This window comes from Pelodiscus sinensis, chromosome 1 (genome assembly GCF_049634645.1).
Source record: "Pelodiscus sinensis isolate JC-2024 chromosome 1, ASM4963464v1, whole genome shotgun sequence".
In the NCBI taxonomy this organism is placed as follows: domain Eukaryota; kingdom Metazoa; phylum Chordata; order Testudines; family Trionychidae; genus Pelodiscus; species Pelodiscus sinensis.
The window spans coordinates 84,276,250-84,299,803 of NC_134711.1; the positions used below are offsets into that span (position 1 = coordinate 84,276,250).

Sequence of the window (23,554 nt, forward strand, 5' to 3'; positions counted from 1 at the left end):
TCACATCAATTATTTGTCAGCATTTGTTGTACACAGCATTTACACACAGAAAAGCTGGAGATTATACTTTTAGAGACTTGGTAACTAAGACCTTGTCTAGGTCATCTTTTTTTAAAAAAAAAAATCAAGAATTCTCTAAATAGACTTTTTCTGGTGAATTCTTTTTCCATTTATCACCAAGAAGTATTTCATAAGATGTTGCATGTGTATTTTGTTTTAGATGTAACAGATTTTTCTGGATTGTCATCATTATTATGCATTTTGTATGAAATCCCTGATTTCTCTAGCAAATTCTACTCTAATTATGTCAACAGATGCAGCTGTGTTCACGTTCAATGTATTATCAGATTTTATAATATATTCCAAGGTATCAGAAATATCTACAAGATGTTTCTCCATTTACTATGAATTTGAACATTATTATGTAGACAATTACTGGTGAGTTTCTTGACTTGAGATTTGTGTTAAAGAGATTAGAGGGAAGGAACTACCAAATTAAGTATTAACCTGGATGAAAATGCATCTGCTTTTTATGCTCTTTCCTCCAGCTTCTTGCGTAGGATTGTGGTGGTGTGGAAATTCTTTGTATCTGAAATATCATTTCTTTGGTAAATTTCATGGAGACTGATTTTGACTCTTGCTGCAGGTTCTTGAGACACTACACACAATCTAGAAAGGAATGAATGCCTAGATAACTTTCCATTCTTAGTTAAATTAGCAATAATATACCTTGTTATAGTGCCATCTAGTGGAAATGAAGGCAGTCTGTTAGAATGTTAATGTATCTGACATATTCAAAGTAGCTTTGTGGTTTAGATGCATACCTTCCACTAAAATTGAGTAGATTGAAAAACAAAGATTTCTCTAGCTAGCTACAATGCTATACAAAGAAACTGACATTATACAAGCAAAGTGGCTTATCTATGTAATGAGAAAGGAAATAGAACAAGTTTCCAAGACTTTGCATTTCAGCAGCAAAGATGAAGTTCTGCAAATATGAATATTTTATTGTAAAAAGGGATATGATGTTTAAGATAATATATTTTAACCAACTCTAGGCAAAGGAGTTTTTTCCTTTAAAAAAAAAAGAATTGGCAAAATATTTTAAAGACAAGAGCAAAATGGCATGTCAGAAAGAAAGCAGAAATAAAAAAAATCTGACAGTCATTATCTTAAATATTGCTATGAAAATTAATCATTGCAACAAGATAAGAACTCAGCACTTGCATACGGAGATTTTCATGGGTTTAATAAGACAGCTTATGGGACAAAGAAATCGAGCAGTGACAATATATGGTAACTCTAGGGAAATGAAGCAGTAATACAACATGACTTCTTGTACTACCATCTAGTAGAGGTTTCAGATAGGATACCTTATAGGTTATGGTACTTACATTTATTTGGGGGTGTTCTGTGATGAGAATACCTTAATACTATTACTACTTCTGAGAATTAGTTGGTCTAGCTATATTTTTCCCATTTAAGTATCCAGATTTTTTCATGATAATTCTAGTTTCACTAGTGCATTTCAATGCTGTGAAACATTCTTGACCAGTACAATATCATCATACTGTGATGTTGCTTCACAACAGCAATCCTGAACCACTTCATGATAACATTGTATTGAGATATGATGCAAGTTTGTTTCCCAAGATAAATTGTTAAAGGCAGCATTCCCTATTTGTACTTTAATCAGAGTATCACTTTTCCTTTAGTAGGCCTCCCAGTGAATTTCTGAGATTGATTAAATCAAGTTATGGGGATTCAACAAAACTTTGTGCTGGGTGAACATATGAGCCAAACAGTTCTCATTTACTCTTTTCCAGCCAAAACCATTTCTTTACTATCCTCTGTCTATGAACTTCAACCATTTTAAAATGTCTCTTTATTAAGTGGGATTTCACTTTTTTTATTTCCAAAATGATACTGTGACCAACACAATATTTAGCACTGAAGTTAGTGCTGAATAAAGATTTGGTAGGTTATGCTTTAAGGTTTCCAAGAGTGAGACATACGTTTATGATATAAAAATGAATGAAAGCAAAAGTAGAGGATATGGAAAGATGGGGATAAAATTATGTTGTGAATAGATCAAGTTGGGAATGTTTTGGAGTATCACAGGGTACGTCTAGACTACATGCCTCTGGCGACAGAGGCATGTAGATTAGGCTACCGGACATAGTAAAATGAAGCAGCGATTTAAATAATCGCCGCTTCATTTAAATTTACATGGCTGCCGAGCTGAGCCGACAAACAGCTGATTAGCTGTTTGTTGGCTCAGCGCGATAGTCTGGACGCTCCCCTGCCGACATCAAAGGTATTTGTCGACCACCCAGGCAAACCTCATCCCAGGAGGCATACCTGGGTGGTCGACAAATACTATGTCCGGTAGCCTAATCTACATGCCTCTGTCGCCAGAGGCACGTAGTCTAGACGTACCCTTAGTTGTTCCCTATGAAACATCCTTTCTACAATCTGATATCACACACCTGTTTGTGGCCTTATTTGGGTGACAGACTCTGTACTCGTTGTCAGAAGAATATTTTTGGACGAGTTAGCTCTGTCAATTTTTTTTCCCCAAAAAGAACACTATAGCACAATCTTAAAACTTGCATTAAGAAATTGGGGGAATCAGAAAGTTGAAAAAAAATTATTTTCACATTTAACATTTAAAAAAAATATTTTAAACAAATTATTGTGAACTTTTCCCATAGTATCTAGCAAATAATTTATCCTTTAAGCAGCCAGAGGAATTTTTAAAAAGTGTGTTTGTGTGTGTTTAACTTGCACTACTTTTTCTCTTCAGTAACTCCACTGCCCTCAATAGCATTATTACTGATTTTTTACTAGTTTAGAGAGGAAATTCATTTCCAATTAAAAAGAAACCATCTTATAAGTGCAATAAAGAAAATTTCAAAGAAAACGTTTTAAAAATTGAATATAAGGACATGTATAGTATATAGCTCAAACTTAACCATATTTCCGCATTAATTCCAAGATCAACATTCACAAAGACATTATTTAATTAGCCTTGATTCATTGTGTTCCACTTTTTGCTGAAGCTCAAAACAATTTCCTTAGCCTTTGGCTACACATTTCTTTATGAATACAGCACTCATTTAAATGAATTTCTCTGTGTAGTAATCCTATATATGGACTCTTGTTCTTTACTTCAGTAGAAATTTTATACTGAAGTAAGGAACACAGGATCAGGCCCTACACTGGTACAAAACCATAGTGTGAAATTTACACTGATGCAAAGTTGTTCTGCATCATTAAGACTCATGATGGATCAGTCTCTACACAATGGATGGGAGGGTGTCGCCACTTTAGCACTGCACAGGTCTACTAAGAAGTCCATGATTCTGTGGCTATAGGGGTAATAACTGATGTAAAAGACCTCAGGGACTGCTATTCCAACTCATATTGTAAAGTTAGGGGTGGGAAAGAACACAGCTGTTTTCTGATACAGTCCCACACCATGGTCCCAGGTCGAGGTAGATGGATTTACAGATTTCAGCAAATACTTAGAGCTGATTGATTGCTCTTTGATGTTCATTGACATGTTACTGACACCATTTTTCAGCTTGTACAATGAGACACAAAAGAGGGAGCTATAGCATTAGCACTTGGATGTAAATGAACTTAAACATAGGTAGCAGGTATATTAGGCCAGGGGAGGCTCAGCCTTCCCAACACCTAGGCATGGCCCTGCCCACAATCCAACTGAGGCTCTCTGCTGCTTCCCCTCTGGTCCCAGCCCAGACAGGCTGCTCATCTTCCCTGAAGTGGGCAGGGGCTAGAACAGCTGACCCTGGGAATTAAGGTAGCTGGATCTGATATGGAGCTGCAGGCACTGGAGTTGCCTGCCCAGTGCTTCAAGGTTGGAGGTGCTAGGACCACCCATCAGGTGCTCTGGGGATGGGAGTCCTGGGGCTACCTGCAAGGCACTCCAGAGCTGGGGATCACCGAGGGATCTCTCTGGGACTAGAAGCACTTGGGTGGGAAGGGGCAGGCAGACATGAGGCCTCAGGATGCTGGCAGTGAAGGGGAGGTGAAAGGGGTGGGGCCTCAGGCAGAAAGGGGATGGAGGATGCTAACCTCCACAAATGGGCAGCTTACCATGTCATCCATGAACTTAAAGTAATTCTTTAGCATTCTGTGCTAAACGTCTCAACAACTAGGCTGAGGATATTCACTTTGGTTCCCACCAAATACATTCACATTGTGGCTTGCTTGCTTTTGATTCCTGTAATGTCTTCACATGTGCTATGCCCGCAACACTGAAAATAGTTGATATGTTTAATTTTATCATTGACTTCAATGTTACTAATCATGAATAAATTTAAAGACATGACACATCAGCCATAGGAAACTAGCTTTCACCTGGAATTAGCCAATTGAGGTCAAATATGTGATTGATTATAAGAGAAGAAAGAGGCCCTTAAAAGCTAGCCTACCAGTTAGAACTCCAAATTTAGCAAAGCATGAAAAAGCAAACAGTAGGTTTGGATTAAGGAACAGGGTCAATTATCTAGGATTTATGGGGAGAGTCATGGAAGTTACTAAGATTCATTAGGGAGGACTGGAAGAGCCATAAGATTTGGGCAGCAGGGCAGGCTGAAAGTAGAGAATGAAAGAAGTTATCTTGGAATGCTATAAGGCAGAGGAGGAACTCAGGAAGCTGTATTCCTGGTGTGCCTCTTTGCAAGGAATTTTGCATGACTTTTTTTTTCTTTTAAAGTGCTGCTCACCAATGGTCTGCCAACATGGTTGGTATACATTCTGGGAGGGTTCTTTGAGCTGGCATGGGATCTAAGTGAGTTACAGGTTAACTCTTAATCTTAGCATTGAACATTATTTCTAAAGATGGTGGATTAGCATTAAATTTAGTTGAGGCTTATTTAAATTCACCTGGAAAAACAGCAAATACAGTCGTGGCAACATTTCAGCCATGAGCCCTCTGGAATCAAAGTTCAGTGTGAATTTCAGTCCCCCTTCCATCAAAGATAATAGATTGTTCTTCAATGAATAAAAGGCTCAAGAGGCTCTTCTTCTGATACAAATGTTAAGACTAGAACTTGAGTGGTTTATGAATGGTAGCAGAGCTCTGAGCATGAATTATAATTCTGTACTTAATCTGAAGCCATCAGTTGCCATTTGTAATTTAACATATTGAGGCTTCATTTTTAAACTTTGTCATATCAAAAATTAACATGCTAACGTTTCCTTTACATGTTTTCAGTAGAGAACATGGATTTAAATGGCAGGATGTTATCTTTCTCAGTAACATCAAGTACACTGTACAACTCAGCACAAAAAATGCTACTTGTATCTTTTAAACGGTTCCCAAACACTGCCTATTACTGTAAAGTAGCTCTAAGCATTCAGTACTGGAATGTAAATGAAGCAGGGCCAGAATCCCAAGATTCAGAATTGCCACAAGCAGCTTTTTAAAGTGAAAGAGAAATTCCCTTATGCTAATAAAGATAAGTTTGGTATTGTTGTTTTCTTTCTTACTCAATGATAAACCTATCCTCCATGAACTTATCTATTTCTTGTTAAACCTAATTATAGTTTTGGTCTACACAACATCCCCTGGCAATAAGTTCCACACAGGTTGACTCTGCATTGTGTGAAGTAGTGTTTACTTTTGTTTGTTATAAACCTGCTGCCTGTTAATGTCACTGGGTGATGACCACTGGTTCTTGTGTATGTGGAGGGGTAAATAGCACTTCCTTATTCACCTTCTCTGCACTATTCAGAATTTGATAGACATCTATTAATTCCCCCCCCCCCCCCGCCGCCAATCTTGGGGGGGGGGGGGGGGGGAAAGGGATGGCAATCTTAACCTCTTCTCATATGGAAATTGCCTAATACTTCTAATCATTTTTGTTGCCTCTCTCTGTACCTTTTCCAATGCTAATGTATCTTTTTTCAAGACAGGGTAACCAGAACTGCACACAGTATTCAAGTTGTGGCCAAACCATGGCACTATATTTGGTTTCTTATTAGCGATCTCTTTCCTAATGGTTCTGAACATTCTGCTAGCTTTTGACTGCCACTGCACACTAAGCAGATGTTTTTAGTGAACTATCCACAGTGACTCCAAGATATCCCACATAAAACTTTAATTAAACAGTTTCATAGTCCAAATATGCAAAGTAAAATCATAAGATATTAAAGACTTTGATAGATTTGTTTGCATATCCTCAAACAAAATTCCCCTCAAATATCCTATGGTGCAGAAACAACAAGTGCAATATCAATTAAAATGTCTTCAGTTGCCAGACGCAACAAGGTCACTAGTTAAATTATTCAGTGAATTACTTCTAGCAAAAACAAGGTCTTAAATGAATGTACAACTTTTCATTTGTTATTAAAATTGATTAGAAGCACACACTAAAAATCTGGATTTTGTGCTTTTTTATTTATATATATATGTATCAGTTCTTTTAGCTGAAAAGTATAGTTCAGTTTGTACAAATCACCCACAGTTTAAACTGCATAAGTACACTTCCTTGTAACTTCACAAGTTCAACAGGGTAATTAATGATTCTCTAAAGTTTTTTTTCCCAATCACAGTGGTATACAATTTATAAATTCTAGTAGTTTTTTAATAAACAAATGAACAGTATATTGGCCATGGCTGATCCATGCAGCATATGGATCAGGGGTGTGTAAAAATGGCTAAGAGCTCATCTTTGCACATACCACTGATTCCATTGCTGTCTCTTTGCACAGCAAGTCCTTCTGCATGGTATACAATAGTTTAAGGGATGATCTAAATTGCACCAGTCTGCAATACCCACTTTGAAGCATAGGACTGGTCTTGCAGAAGTAATCCACTGCTACAATTTTTGTTACAAGGTCCCAATCCATTACCCAGGTATACAGTGCTCTCTTCCAATGCTAGTAAGTCTCTATGCCACAGGAAGATTATTCAAACTTAGTGATCCTGCCTGGGCCAGTTACACTGACTTTGGGCCACTTTGAGGCCAATTATGTTAACTTCTAATGGCCAGAGAATGAGACCCATTCAGTTTATAGTGCAAATGTAATCTTCTTTAAAGTATGTATTTGTTAACAGTAAAATCATTTAATCTTAGCAAATAAAGATACAATATATCAGTGATGCATGGTATGCACTTTACTCAATTACTCATGTAAACATCTTCTCTGGCCCATTGAACCATCTCAACATCAGATCTGTCTGTCCCCCAGATGATTTTTCTTCCAAGATTATTAAAATTAGATGCTCAGATCCTTTTTGTTAGGGAAATTAGTAAAGTACAGTATAAATTGATTTTTCCTGTATCACTTCTGCTTAAAAGGGATAAACAGAAATAACACATGGCAGTTTCTAATCCTGTTCCTTCATAAATTCTCAGAATAGTATTTATTCCACAAACCTATTGTTCTATGCTCATGTCAAAAGATAGTCTTTCACTAATTCACAAACAATATTTCAATACAGCCCTTCTTACTCCAGTGTAATCTTTGAAACACAATATCCACTACTGTTGATGTTCAATGGTCATCCTCTTTATTTGATGAAGCAGAGTATCTTTTTCCATGTGAATCTCTGCCAGAGCCATTTTAGCTCTGGCTAGTTCCTGTTTAAGACATTCATTTTCTTCAATAAGCTGAAATAATCAAATTGAAAAAGAAAGATGTTAGTATTTCGTGTACTGCAAACTTTCTCCTGTCAGAATAACATTTAAAAAGGCTGGGCCCAGATGCTTACCCTCTTAGCTAGGGTGCAGCTGTGATGGGGTAGGACACAGTGGAGACATTCTGGAGCTGGGTGATTGGCTCACATTTGGTGATACAGATTGCACTTCTATAAACCAGAACTCTCTGGTCCAGCAACATCTGGGGGGCCCTGTGAGATGTGGGGGGAGGAGGGGAGAGGCACGCAGCCCTGCTGGGCTGGGAGGTAGGGATGGGCGGGATCCATGTGGAGGAACAAGCATGCAGCTCAGCTGGTTTGCAGGCTCCAAAAGTGCACAAATCAGCTAGGCTGGGGGCACAGGCCAGGAATCCCAGCTTGTGGTTCAGCTGTGCTAGGAGGCAGCTAGGAGATAGTACAGACTCAGCTGGACTGCAAGGGGGAGGGATAAGCTCTGTGGGACAGAAGGGGGAGAGCCAATAGCAGAGGAGCCAGAAATGACTTTTCCTAGTCCAGCAAAGTCCCTCATCCAGGACCCGTCAGGACCCGAGGGTAACAGACCAGTGAGGTCCTGTGGAGCAGCATGAAGAGCATCAATGTAATGATCTGCTGCAGTTGATGGCTAAATCTCATTTTAACTCTGGTGTGAAAGAGGTGAGAAGGAAGGATCTCTGGGCAGGCTTGAGAGTATACCGGGAACATGGCCTTTACACTCCCTCTGAGGTTTGTGGCATACTGGGGTCAGTGATACCAGCTGAGATCTACATTGGAACAACTCCTCCTGTTATTTTGGGGTGAGTACCCTAATTATACAACAGTTTAAATAAAGTTGCATCCTCTTCATTTAACCATAGTATGGTGCCTGTTCCTTGTTGTTTCTATGCTTAACCAAAATCAAGTTTCTCAACAAAAATGATATCCTAACAGTCAAAATCTATAATCTGTAATAGTTCTGATTGCTTACTACTACTACTATGCAATTTAGTTAAATTAAAATGGTAACTGAGGTTTATTACTACCTCCTCTCTGAGGAAATCAGCTGTAGCCCGTCTTGATGTAGAAGGTCCGGGGATTTCTGGAGATGTCTGTGTGGCTTGAGACACACAATTCTGTGTCTTGTGTCCGGTATCTCCACCCACTTGCTGCACTGTAGCACTCGATTTCTTGTAGTTCAACAGATCATTGCTTAATGTTTGATTATCTGTTTCACAGACATAGCAGAAAGTTTGAAGTGTTTATTTTTTAGGACTCGTTAAAATTGAATTAAAACTTCCAACAAGTACAATTTTAACATTAAGTATTAGTATACCTATATCTTTATTAACATATAGATAAAAGGTATATATCTTAGAAGAAAGGGAAAAAGGTTGTGTGCGTGTGTTGCTTTCATGCTTCTAGAAATAGTAAATATGAACTGTCAAAAATCATAACTGAAAAATTATTTTATATGACCAGTTAGCTAAACATAAAAAGGAAGCTATTCAAAAAGTATATCTAAAAAACATTTTAGTCTGGGATTGTCACATGCATGTATCTTGCACTGAATGGGAGTTGTGGTATTATTATTATTAATATATGTATTGCAATAGTGCCTAAGAGTATATCTACGCTGCAGTTAAACACCCACCACTAGCCTCTGTCAACTGACATGGACTCATGGGGCTTGGGCAGTGTGGCTTTACAGTTGTGGTATAGGTATTCGGGTTTGGAGTGGAGTCTGGGCTCTGAGATCCTCCTGCCTTGTGATGTCCGAGACCTCAGCTCCACAGGTGTAGACATACCCCAAGGTTTAGTCAAAATGGGGACCGTACTTACATATGAAGACATGGTATAAAAAGCCTTCTGGACCCAGCCCTGAAGATAATTTTAAATTTTTCCGAGTTTAATGTTAAAGAAACTTTCTTCTATTTATTATTAAAGATTCACTCTCATATTTAATGTACTTGCAGGTATGGCAAAATGTTCTTTTAATAATCTAAATCTTAAACTTTTTTAAAAACATTTCTCTCAACTACAGGAATTTGCCATTGTATTAAAAATATATTCAGATTCACAACTATGTCTATAGATACACATCATTTCAAATTTGACCTCCACCATGACTTGCATTGCAACTGAGGTTTCTACACAGAAGGAATAGGGAAACATTTGAAAACTTTATAACATACTTTTTACCCACTGGAGAGAAGAATACAAATGATTGAAAGAGACGTTAGAATTGTATATTTGCACAATAATTAAACACTCATTTTTCAGTTTTGAAACATCCAAGATAACTAAGAAGAATTCCAAAGCACCAGACAACGTGTAACAAAATAAAAAAATACAAGCTATCTTCAATTTGTGTACATGGATTCATTAAGTATCTGCAAGGTAAGTGGTGAAAACACATCTTCTATGTAAGTCTTTACTGCCATCTTGTAATGCATTATGATTTGTGTATATACCGTGTATTTGCACACACCCAGTCACACTGTGGGTATGTCTAGACTACATGGCTCCGTCGACGGAGCCATGTAGATGAGTTTACTAGACATAGGAAAATGAAGTGGCGATGTAAATAATGGCCGCTTCATTTACATCAAAATGGCCACCGTGCTGTGCCAATCAGTTGTTTGGCAGCACAGCGGGGCAGTCTGGACGCTCCACGGTAAACCTCATTCCACGAGGCATAATGGAGTGGTCGACAAAGGCTTCCGTTGTCAACCACGGCGCGTCCAGACTGCCCCGCTGTGCCGCCAAACAGCTGATTGGCACAGCACGGCAGCCATTTTGATGTAAATGAAGCGGTGATTATTTAAATCGCCGCTTCATTTTCCTATGTCTAGTAAACTCATCTACATGGCTCCATCAATGGAGTCATGTAGTCTAAACATACCCTCAGTGTACAGTCAAATGTGTGTATGCACACACAATTTTATATGAAGCAAAAAGGTTAAATCCCAGTTTGAAATGCAAATCTCAAAGTAGTCCTTCCTGTGGAGATGCTCTAGTCTCCGTAATAACCATAATCACAAACAGATACTTGTCCTAGCCAGATATTCTTTGTTTGTTTTCAATTACATGTAATATGGTATCTACTTCTACTGTCCACTTTGCTTCACAAAGATTGCTCAGAGGTTTTCCCTCATGTAGATGCCACCATGCAGTTTATTTACAATGTTTCACTACACCACTTTCTACATTCAAGTAGTCACAGTATTTATAATGTCATCTAGTCCTACTATGCTTTCTCCAAAAGGGAAGAAAAGTGTCTCCTCCAGAGAATTCCATTTGAACCCTTATCAGTCTCTTTTCTCCTTCTCCCACTTCCCTCTTGTGCTCTTTTATCAGCTCTCCTTGTTAATGGGCTAATTAATTTGCAAGCTCCAAACTGATTTGGTAATCAGGGGCTCCCCTCCAGAGGCCTAATTGATTAATCAGTGATGAGAGAGTGCTGATGCAATATCCTGTCATACAATGCTTTACTTTATTTCCTTAATAGAAGACTTACCCTGCATTGCTCATGTCTTTCCAGGCAGGGGGCTGCTGGTTGGGGGGATGTGTGTGCTGGAGTCAGGGCAGGAGGTTGAGGGGGTTCAGGGCTGGAAATGGGGATGCAGGAGTCAGGGAAAGGAGTGAGGGACTCAGGAAAGGGGGGTGGAGCCATAGGGCAGGGGGATTTACCAGGTCCATCCATAGCAGGGAGGATGGTGCTGCAGTTACTACCTCTGCCCCAGCTCCTACGGGGGAGATGGTGTTGTGTGGCCTGGCCACAGCAGGTCCTCATGGGAGGGGAGGAATGAGGGGGACAGCACAGGAGGCGGCAGTGGTGGGAGGGGAGCTGTGCTGACCAGTGGTGCTCCCCTCCTCCATCCTGTACTGGAGCTGAAGGTGGAAGGCATTTACCAATAGCCAGCAATACAAAGAGCTCTGGCCCCAGCTGGCTACCCTCTTCCTCACACCCCATTCTGGTCACTCTGCAGTATATCTGTCCCGAGTTCGCTGCCCCCAGTGGTGATTGCAGAGCATAGCTGTCCCTACTCTCAGCTCTCTCCCTTTCTCTGTTAGGGAAAATGATCCGATTCCAGGTACATCCTGTTTTCCTGGCAAACCAAAGCCTGACCTTGTTTTAAGTTAGGAAAAGAGGAAGCTGCCTACCAAATTTGGTGGTCCTAGCTCTTACTGTTTAAAGAGGTGCTCTTGAACAAAAGGACTCACAGACGGGGACACACGGACACACACAAAAAGAATCTGGCGCAACTGGGCAGTGGAATCTAGATTTTACTTCAAGGAAGGGGAACCTTTTCTGGGCTGGGGGCCACCAGAGGGGCCAACAAAATTGCTGGGCTCCCTGGCAATGAGGCGGGGGGAGGGTTTCCCCATTTCAGGAAGGCTTGGGACTTTGTGTAGAAGGGATGGGCTGGGAAGCCAAGCCTCAGCAGTACCCAGATGGTGCAACACCCCCTTGCCAGCCGTCAGAGCTGGCTGGAGAATGCCAAATAGCATTCCCACAGTGATTCTGAAGGGCCCAGGGCTCCAACCATCACTGCTGTTGCATTAGCAGCTGCAATTCTGGAAACTTTAGAACTGCCATCCCTCTTCCCCCCAGCCCGTCGGTGGGCCTGAGGGCTGCTGACCCACACAAAATCAGCTGAGGGCCACACACTAGTGAGAATCAATACATCGTAATAAATAACTAATTCATTACGTAGTTACCCGTAATATATATGCATAAAAAATAGCTAAGACAACGTGTCACCATTTTTCTGCAACATTTAGACACTTAAATTGTGCTTAGTCATCTCTGAAAATGTTGAACTGAATACATGTACTATGAAGTAATATGAACCACTATGCAACCATTGGTTTAACTGCAGGACCAGGTCCACAGTCAAAACACTGCTACAGGGACTGCTTTCCCTGAGTAAACTGTATTTAAGTTTCAGTTCACAATGAACACTGTGGCTACAGTAACACTATAAACTACAGGAATGATTCCTCCTATAGTCATACTAGGTTCTGAGCTAGTATAAACATATGCACACAAATGGAATCACAGCCCTAGCTAATGGGTGTAGACCTAGTCACTGTGCAGTTAGCAATTCTGTGGGGGAAATTCACTTTTTGATTACTAGCTACATGTCCAAAATAATGTTCCAACAAAGTAGAAATGCATAAATACAGCAGCATCTACATACTTTCAATTGTTATTAGATTTTGGGGAGAATGTATCAATACATACCTCTGATGCAAAAAGAACCATCATCATTCCTCTCTAACAAAAGTAGGTCAATATGCAGTGTTACAGGAGCTGGTTCAGGAGCTGAGAGATTATCACGTGAGCTGTCGTCCTACATAATAAAAGTAACAAAAATAGGACATTTAATGTTGTGTCTCTATTAATGACTGGAAATCAAAACAGCTAATTCAAAACTTCAGCTAAACATAGTTGAACAGATTAATGAAACCACAAAATCCCAGTTATAAGATGTACATTCAGACAGAATTTTATAGTGAGATATCTGCAAAACTTCAGTGTTATTAAAATTAGTTTGACCTACGGCAAAACAAAGGGTCCAATTTATCTCTGGTGAAGGCAGCATATACAATTTGACTAGAATACTTCAATGAGACCAAAGCAAGACATTCTTTAATATAGAAACCCTCACCAGAAATGGTATTAAGAAATCAGTGCTATATAATCTCTCATCTGATTTTCCCTTGAACTATTTAAAGATAGTAGGGCTGTGCCTAACCTTCTTTGGGGAAGGGTTTTATTTTTAAGAATTTACGTTGTGATAATAGCTATAATAGTTTGTGTCCCAAAGACAAAAAACCTCACAAAACTGCTTATGGTGATTTCTCCTCAGTTATGATCCACTATTTCTGACAAACAGAGCAATGTGTCTAATGTCACCAGAAAGAAAACATTAACAGAATTATTAGCATCAACAGGAAAATAACAAAAACAAATTATTAAAGTATGAGAGGGAAGGCATCTTCAAAGAGCAAAGACTGCAATATGAACAAACAACCCTCAAAACTGACCCAGGAAACAGTGTACCAACTTCAATACAAAGAAAATACCCACTAAATGGTGTTTGAAAACCTTCTCTAAGTGCTCTCTGTGCAGTTTCAATGGCACAAATGACACTTCATTGCCAAAGCAAGCTGTTGAAAATTTCCCTAGCAGACAATCCTCAGATGATATAAATCCAGCATACAAGGAGCTGTTGGGGGAAGTAAGGGACTGAGAATTCTGCTGGATTCTTGAGTTGGCAAAACAGAGACTGCCTTGATGGTGTAACTTAATGCAGCCTTAAATTTGAGAATGATCATGGCCCAAATGCAGAGTGAGGGTGCGTCTACACCAATGTTTCCTCAACCTTTTTTTTTTATAAAGTACCCCTTTAAAAAAAATTGAGTACCCCTTAAAAAAATAGAAGTACTCCCAGTACCTACAGGTACTCATACCACTGGTTGAGAAACACTGGTCTACACTGCAGGGCTTAACTCGAAATAAGCTACGCAAATTAAGCTACATCAATTGCGTATCTTATTTCGAAATAGCTTATTTTGAAATAGGACACTTCTTCCAACTTCCCTTATTCCTCGCACAATGAGGGTTACAGGAGTTGCAGTAAAAAGTCCTTCAGCTTGACGGTATTTTTACACTTTCAAAATAACTGCCTGCTGTGTAGACACGGACTAAGTTATTTTGGAATAGAGCTAGTTATCTCAGAAAGTGTGTCCCTTGTATCTCTCACTGTTCTGAAATTTTCCAAGGTTATTTCTGTTTGAGGGCTTTTAAAAAAAATAGGCATCAATGACTTTATAACCTTAAATCTCTCTTCTTTTCTTTTTAAGTCAGTGAAACCACTGGCTGCTTTAAATCTTTTAAGGAATAGACTATGAGACTACTGCAGTGGCCTCAATGTTGCTATTTTAAGCCACACTAGTGTGAAAGGCTTGTATTATTTAGTAACTGCTTCTAGGTAGGTTAGAATGTAAAGTCTGGGCTCTAGTTAGTAGGCAAGGTGAATTGAAGTCCTCACAACCTCTTTCCTTGCTCTATACACAGCTTTTGTCACCACAACTGTCCTCAAAGGGCATGTCTAGATTACATCCCTTTTCTCAAAAAAGGGATATAAATTAGACACTTAGAAATTGCAAATGAAGCTGGGATTTAAATTTCCCATGCTTCATTTTCATAATGGCAGCTACTTTTTTCCCCTCAAAAAGGGGCTTTTTGAAAGAAAAACAGCTGTTTAGACGGGGATCATTCAAAAATAAAACCCTTTACCGAAAGATCCTGTACTCCTGAAAAAATGAGTAAATGACTGCCTAAACAGTTGTTTTGCTTTCAAAAAGCCCCTTTTTGGGAAAAAACCTGCGACCGCCATTATGAAAATGAAAATCCCGGCTTCATTTGCAATTTCAAAGTGTCTAATTTACATCCTTTTTTCGAGAAAAGGGATGTAGTTTAGACACAGCCAAAGAAAGAAGGCTAATGAGCCTATACGGTACTTCTCTGATTATGTTTATTTTTATTGGAAAGCAGATGTTACTGCAAAGCAACAAAAAGGCTCACTCTACCCTTGAGAACTTGGAACATCTTATTGAATACATTCCCAGTAGCTGCTATTCTGTAGACCAGGACTTGTTAAAGGAAAAAAAAGATACAAAGTATAAAACATTAATTCATATAACCAGTTTGGTCATGCACCAAATTTACCTTTAGGCAGGCCACTGAGCTAACCCCATTTATGGATTTATAAATTGTTTTAGTGTTATCTAAACCTAAATATCCAATTAAGACTTTAAAAACGACATGAGTTTCTTTGAAGTTAACTATATCCAGATTACTAAATTATCAGCAAAGAAACAAGAACATACAATCTAAACAGCTAAGAGAAGCAAAATGGCTCCTAGTTAACATACTTTTAAATTAATCCTTGTATTAGAAACTTTTATCTTCATAGGCATTACTGCTGCAACAGTTTCATCTTCTAGAAAATGCTGAATGTTCATGAGGGAAGATGTTAGGAATTCAGCACTAAAATTCTCTATATGACATTGCAGAAAGCCATTTTTTACAGCCAGCAGAGAGTGTACTACAGCACTTGGCCCATTTTCCCATCTCAAGTTAATTTCAGGTGATGACTTAATTGGTCCAGCCACAGATTTATTATCTGAACCTAGTGTAGAAGAAAACACAGTTAGGATTAAAATGTATTGCAATATTTGAAATTTATTGCAATTATTTCTACCTGCTTTGTAGTTCTGTAATCACAAGAGAGAAGTGGAAACATAACTAGTTTTTCAACAAATTAACCAATGTCTTTCTTTTATTCAGAAAAACCCATACTTGAGATGAATCAGAATTACAATACTGCATATGCATAATGTATTCCAAATAATTTTTATCACTTTTTCATTCAAAGTTCTGATCTCTTAATGCATCATTTAAAAGTTGTACAATGAGCAATAAATTGTACATACAAGTAAGTAGCTTGTAACAGAGACAAGTCAGTATACATACACTCTTATTTTATTTATACACACACACACACACACACACACACACACACACACACACACGAGTGTATCTGTCTGTGTCTGTCTGAGAGTCCGTTTGTTCAAGAACTCTTTCTAAATAGTAGGAGCTAGGACCACCGAATTTGGTAGGCAGCTTCTTCTTCTAACTTAAAGCAAGGTCAGGGTTAGGTTGTGCCAAGATAACCGGAAGTCCCAGGGAAAGGACTGTTTTCTGTAATATGCAATGGGGAGGGGCTGCTGTTTGAAGGAACGTGATGCGAGAGCATCTACAGAGGGCAGCAAGCCCACAGGGGCCAGTTATCCTGCAGAGTATCCATTGGGAGTAGCTATACCAGCAAGGGAATGACCAGCAGGGCTGAGGCTCCACCATCTTTCCTGTCAACATAGCAAGTAAGCAGCCCTCCTGCCCCAAACCCTTTCCCCAGCTCCCAGCCCTTGGCTGCATCTCTGGAAGGTGAGGAGGGAGAAAGAAAAAAAAAAGGTCCTTGGTAGATGGTGAGGACTGGGGGGGAGAGAAAAGGCCCATGTCAGATGGTACTTTGCCAGGCCCTGAACCCTTCCTCACACCCAACCCTCACTCTTGCCTCCCAGCTTCCTGAATTCTCCCCCACATCTGTAAGGCCCTGTCCTGACTCCTGTACCCGCAATGCCACTAATCCCCTGCCCTAACAGACCCAGGCAATGCCAAGTAAGTCTGCTAGTGTATATATAAGGATATTGCATTTTTTCCTGCATGCAAAACTTGTGTTGTCTTCAGTGGGAGATCTGCATGCATGGTAAATTCAAAGTTAGGCCCTTCACAAACTTTTTTTTCTCCCTAATAAATTACTTAAGACTATAATTCAGGAAAGCACTTAAGTCTATCCACATTCAGGAGAGTGCTTAAGAACACATTTTACTTTAAGTGCTCTCCTGAGCAAACCATTACTTGCCTGTATTGTAACTGTTGTTCTATATGTGGTTCACATGTGCATTCCACTTACGCATGTGCACATCCAGCACACTGGAATCTGAGAGCTTTTTGCAGTGTCATCCCAATCTCCTCAATTCCTTTGCATCAGAGTATGCGGGCTCAGGACTCCAATGCAGAGGGAGACAGGGCAGTTGTGAAATACATGTGCAAACCATATCTTAAAGAATAGTCACAATAAAGGTAAATAACTGGGGGGTTTTCTTCCTCAAGTGGTTGCATGCATGTATTTCACTCAGTTGACTCATAAGCACCGGTCACTCTGTGCATACCTCCATGTCATCAAGACTGCTTCAAGATCTGATGTGAACTTTGAGAAAGCAATTTTGCCACCACTGTTTAAGTAGAGTCTATTAAAATGTTGGGTTCAGAGTCTACTTAAACAGTGATGCATGCCATCAGGGAAGTAATCCATGTAGAATCTGTGCTGAAACTGCCTGATCTTTCCTACTGTCAGCTCTATTTTCGGATGGGGAACCTTTTTTGGGTAAGGAGCCACTGAGCCACAGAAAAATAAGTCAGGGGCGACACACAGGTGAGAAGCAAAAAGCCCCCAAACCCTCACTGACGTGGCCCCTGACTGAGAAGGAGAAAGACACTCCTCACATTCCCCTCCCACAGCCTTGGGGGGCCTAGCCTAGTCGATTTTGTGTGCTCCAGCCCCACTGTGGGGCAGCAGGGGTGGGGCTGGAGCGCCAGTGCTTGGGAGGTGAGAGGGAGGGCGCTGTGTCTCAGGAGCCAGATCCAGGCAAACCAGGGACCACAGCTGACCTCCAGGCCCGAGGTTCCCCATCCCTGTCCTATTTATTCTGATGTATACAGTTTCAGATATAGGGACATATTTGGATCTACTGCAAAAGTGTTTCTGGACCAGGTGGACATACTGATTGCAAAAAGCATGATTAATGCGCTGTTAACTGGCACTGTTGTGCTATAAGAAACATTCACAGCTGCAGCATTTAAGCATGAGAATCTTATCAAGCATTTAGAAAAAATTGTAATTGCACCTCACCCCTCTGGGTACAGGCTAGATAGTAACTTCCTTTACATAAGAAAGCTAAAATTAACAAAGTGTAGGTGTTGAGATGTATTTCCATAGATTAGAATTTTAAAGTTAAAGTTATTTTGAAGTAAAGAATAATCTGCTCTCTCTGAAGGTTCACCAGACCACAAAATTTTAAAATTAAGAAAAGTTAGAGTGTGATAATAATGAAGTTCTAGCTTTGTAAAATATCAATAACAATCTAATTCAGGAAATTTGACTAAAAAACAGGTGAATTGGCAGAATTCAATATAATTCATTAGGTTTCTTTTTTCTTTTTTTTTTACTCACCATCCTCAGCAGTTCTATTTTTATTCCCCTCCCACTCACTGCTTGATAATTAGAAAAGAAGGTAGTTGGAATAGTGATTCTAAATTGATTGATAAAAGAATCACAAGGCTTCTTAGGTATTTTGAATTTGAGAGTAATATTTGTATGATTACGTATTAGAGGGAAGGCAACCTTAAAACTTAACATAACTTCTTCATAGTAAAATAAACGCTTTCCCACTCAAATTCTTACCCACAGTTCTGTTGCAAAGATAATGTCGAACACTGATATTGCCCAACTGGCTTGGTATCACCTGATTCACCTGAAGGCATACTTCTGTGTCTTCACCTTTGATGTCAATTTCACCATTAACGCCAAAGATTTTAAAAACCACAACAGATATCTATCAACAAGATACAACTGCAATTGTAAACTATTTTAATTACAACTTTCAATTATTAGTGTGCAAATATCAACAATACTATATAAGTACAATAGGAAACTTGTATCAATGCAATTCAAACGAACATTTTGGAATTGAAGTTCCTTATTCACCCTTTTCTCCCCCCTCCTCACTCATGAGAGAGGTACTCAGAGTGCCAAAGAACAGTTATTTTTCTCTTTTTTTATTTCCCCTTCAAACCTATAATGGACTAATCAATGTACAATAAAAAGCAGATGCAATTCCACCTGCAGTCCATCAATACAGATTTGAAAAGGCAAGAAGGGTCACAATATGAGATGGTTCCCCCAAGACAATTAATATGCTGCCTTGTTCATAATCATAGTAACTTAAGCATGTGTTTTATATTAAGTATGTGAGTAGCTGAAATCATTCAAGTGCTGAATCAAAGCCAGAGAGAAATCCTAGCTAGAGTCTCTTAACTCAGACTCTGCAAAATAAGGCACTCTGCTTCTACTAGCCTGCACTTTCCTCTTATTTTATTAAATTTGAATACCTCGTTGTCAGGCGACAAGAGCTTCAAAACTTCAAGTGCTGGTGCCACTTTTTGAAATATAAGCTAAAAGTATTATTATTCATTATTATTATTATTATTATTAGCAGCCAAGTTTTCTACATTAAACCACATTAACATGGAATCTGTACTAAGTCTGTGAAATCATGTTTAATTGGTTAACCAGAGGCAGGGGCCGCTCTGGACTCCGAAGTAGCCTCTGCCTGCAGGGCACCCAGGGCTACCATGGACAAGAGCTGCTCTAAACAATGAGAGAAGTCCCTGTCCATGGAGGACCAGAGGTCGGAGCAGCTTCCTGCCCGCAGCAGGTGTGGAGCTGATCCAGCCCCTACAGGTTAACCTTAACTGGATAAACAAACATTCACATCCCTAATCTGCTCACAATTAATTTGCATCCACAGCTTCTGTTTTCACACATTGTATATTACTTACATGCAGAAATGTAGATTATTATTGAAAACTAACCCAAAAGGATACTTATTCATAAGTGTGTGTGTATATATTATATAAAATCATTTGTTAAATAAGGTTTTCTTTAAAAAGGTATTTTGCAAGTGTTTTTTTTAAATACTTTGCATCTGTAGAGTTATATGCTGAATGTCTCCAGTAGAGAACGTAGAAGGGCAGTTTGCAAATAGCTGATTTCAAAAGCATGGGTTTTTTTTAGGTGCCCTGTAGCCTCATTTTACCACTCTAAATTATAATACCAATTTACGATGCAAGAAACTCAGATTACAATAGTGATTAGCATAATATAAATGGATAGCTAAATATTAAGAGGAGATGCAACCACTATAGAACTCTATCAGTGCATGGAGAATGTCTTGGGAGGGGAGATGGTCAGAAAAATGGCTTTTTCTTTTAACTAAAGGGCATGGTGACACAAAGATTACAGTATATATTATGTTCTACACCTTGGGTTATATATATATATGAATATTATTTTTAAAAACTTCACAAAACCATGCCATATATTTTTAAAAAAGCCACTTAGCTGACCTTTTAAGAGGACAACTCTGTACTCCAGCAGGTCTCTAAAGTGGATATAATGTCACCAGCACAGTACATACTGATCATTATTTGGAGCAGAGGTAGTTAACCTTCAACTTTAGAGACCCTAAAAAGAAAAAAAATCTAAAATCAATTCTGTATTTAAATTCACTTTTGTTACTGGAGCATTCAGAATATAAATATACATAGCTAATAAATTTAAAACATATATTTTCTTAAAGAGAAAAACAAATATTTTAGCACCACTTAAATTTCAGTTCTTTTTAAATTTACTAAACATGCTCCTTTAATTAATTTCAATAACATTACCATTTCTTCATTAGTTTCTTGAACACTCTCTGAAGCTGCACTGATGGCATCTGGAGATGACCCACCACAATTGTCAACTCCTGTGACTTCATCTTGCACATATTCTGCTGGTCTTTTGTCATTCATGGCTGTGATATGCATATCACCAGAAAAAATACAAAACGTCAATATAATACCATCAGAATTATTTATGTATTAATATGAAGACATTATCTTAACTTTTATAAAAGGGTTAAATATTTTATTTGGATAATTTAGTAATAAACAAACCTTTACATTTAATTAAATAAATTAGCCAAATAATAGGCATACTGATTTTTGTCCTATCACTCAGATCATGTGGGAAACTGCTTGTTAGCACTGGCAACAAAGTAGTCAATTTCTTAATTTGTCTTTGTTCTCGTTAATCTAGCTATACATATAATCTCTCTCAAATATTCTCTTTGGATGAAATCCACTTCATCTACATAGGGCCCAACTATTCAAATTGTGTGAATGTGGAGCAATTAAGGAGAGGAATTACACCCCTTTGAGCCATGCAGTCATGGTGTTGAGTGCTTGCTATGCTAGCCTGTAAGACGGACTTAATACCTGTAACTCTTCCATGTCTTTTATATAAGTACTGCCGTAGTCACCAACCAGTAGATCGCGATCTACCAGTAGATCTCGGAGGCTCTAAGAGTAGCTCTTGAGCCCTCATTTGAGGAGCAGCTACTCACCGAGCAACAGCACAGGTGAGTAGCTGCGAGGAATGGTGGGAATTTTTTTTTGAAGTAGCAGTATAAGGATTGGGGATAGCAAGTGATGGAGAGGAGGAGATGAGAGAGGGCGGGGCTTCAAGGAAGGGACAGGGTGGTAGATCTTGGCTTGGTCTGTCATTTAAAAAGTGATCTTGGGTGTACAAAGGTTGGAGACCACTGAAGTACTGAGTCCACAGACACATGAACATGTGGCCCCTTTCCTGCCTAACACAGCCAGTTCATCATAGCATCCATGCCAGTATATATATGCTGGCATAGAGACATTTCACAGTGCATAGGGGATGCACAAGCACCCCAATGAGGCCATTTCATACTTTTAGAGAAGTGAGAAGGGCCCTGCTCTTGTCTTCCACAAGAGAAGTAAATTTCACTCTATGAGGAGTTTGTTCAAGTCTTTCAAAAGTCAATGATCTGCCAAATATGCATAGATATATTTTCCAAGACTTTACTGTAAGTGGCTACAGTTCTTCTGTTCACAGAAATTTTCAGTCAGTTTATATTACTTTATTTAGTTAAAGCTATAAAAACATATGGGCTGAGAATTCAGATGGAAAATAGCAGTACAAAAGAAATTGATCTTTTAGAGTCTTGCTACTGTACTTGTTACTTTTTAACAAAATTATTTCATCAGCCTTCTCTTAGAAACTCATCATAATGTACATAACCGCAAAGTAGGGATGTAAAATCCCGTGTAATTGGTTAATCGTTTAAATGTAGAGCACCCCGCCTCCCCGCTTCTGCCATGGCCAAGATGGAGCTGCCCACTGCTGCAGGCAGCAGCTATTCTGAACAACTGGAAATGGTAAGCATTGCCTGTTAAGGGTAATGCTTACCGGTTAACCTTTCACATTCCTACCCCCACAGAACTACAAATTATCTAAAACTAACAGATATTCAACATCAGGCCAATTTCTTCCTCAGAAATCCACAAATGGCTCCCACTGATGTAATCAGAAGTTGGACATGCATCTGATAACAGTATTCAGCTAATAAGTACCATGAGGAGAGAGTCAAATCTGTTTGGTTATTAGCACTGCTAGTACTAATGCCAAAGGAAAACACTTACCTATTCCCACATTTTTAAAACCAAAAATCTTGATACACATTTTCAATGGTAAAACAACACTATAATTTAAAGTCCAATCCTGCAAACAGGTACTGCTGGCCAATGACAGTAGTTGCTATGAATTCCTGGTCCTACACCAACACTATAATTTGGTTCCCTTCTTTAAAAAAATCCCTCAACCTCCACCCTTGAAAGAGAGAATAATCGAGTCAGCTGTCAGTTTATTTTTAAATTATATCTTTCATCTAGGTAGGAAAATCTCTGTTGCAACCAGCTGGTGCAGTAATTACAACCGCTTGAGTAAACCACTTTAGCACACTATAAGGTAATATATATTGTATGCAACCATTTTGTTAAATTTGTTTACCTTTCTCCATAAAGATTTGGCTGTCACTTCCATCACTCTCTAGCAAATGTTCTTCTAACATCATACTCTCAGTAGAAATGGTATCCAAAGAAACTTGTGATGGACTTCTCTTCATATTCTTATAAGAAACAGAGAATGCAGGGAGGTTGGACGGGCAGCGTTCCTTAGGCTTTCCACTTTTTAATATAAAGATATTAGGAAATTATTACTGAAAACGAAAGGATTTCTAGAAAAGAAAATCAAAATCCTCCAAAGCAGGAACAAAATTAAAGAAATATTGATATGTAATATAAAATAATTCTGTAATCCTTAGGGGGAAAAATAGAGATAAACAAAGCAAAGCATTCATACTCCACAGTTTAAAAATTACACTGTTAAACACGTGTCAATGATTTTGGTTTTTTTACAACTATTTTAGAATATGAAAATTCAATATTCTGTAAACAATTTAAAGTTTATTTAACAGAATGTTCAATTTTTAAACCTTGTTGACTGTGGGATTCCACTATCACTGCATACCTACAGAATTTATTAATGCTTAAAATGTCTATTTTAAACTACTAAACTT

General features: G+C 38.7%; 1 protein-coding gene across 4 annotated transcripts in view; it reads right to left on the reverse strand.

Moving 5' to 3' along the window:
* Positions 1-6,114: 6,114 nt before the first annotated feature.
* Positions 6,115-23,554, reverse strand: part of BLTP3B (bridge-like lipid transfer protein family member 3B) — an 89,822-nt gene continuing 72,382 nt past the window's right edge. For 3 of the 4 annotated variants that reach the window (XM_075934105.1, XM_075934115.1, XM_075934124.1), the window contains 7 exons: positions 22,987-23,162; positions 20,793-20,920; positions 18,748-18,898; positions 15,596-15,852; positions 12,897-13,005; positions 8,692-8,873; positions 6,115-7,646 (listed from right to left, as the gene is read on the reverse strand). In XM_075934105.1, the coding sequence (XP_075790220.1) occupies positions 7,518-7,646; positions 8,692-8,873; positions 12,897-13,005; positions 15,596-15,852; positions 18,748-18,898; positions 20,793-20,920; positions 22,987-23,162 (1,132 nt within the window). In that variant the 3' untranslated portion in view covers positions 6,115-7,517. Of the gene's footprint in view, positions 7,647-8,691; positions 8,874-12,896; positions 13,006-15,595; positions 15,853-18,747; positions 18,899-20,792; positions 20,921-22,986; positions 23,163-23,554 lie in introns of those variants that run through there. The other variant, XM_075934128.1, reaches the window with a different exon arrangement.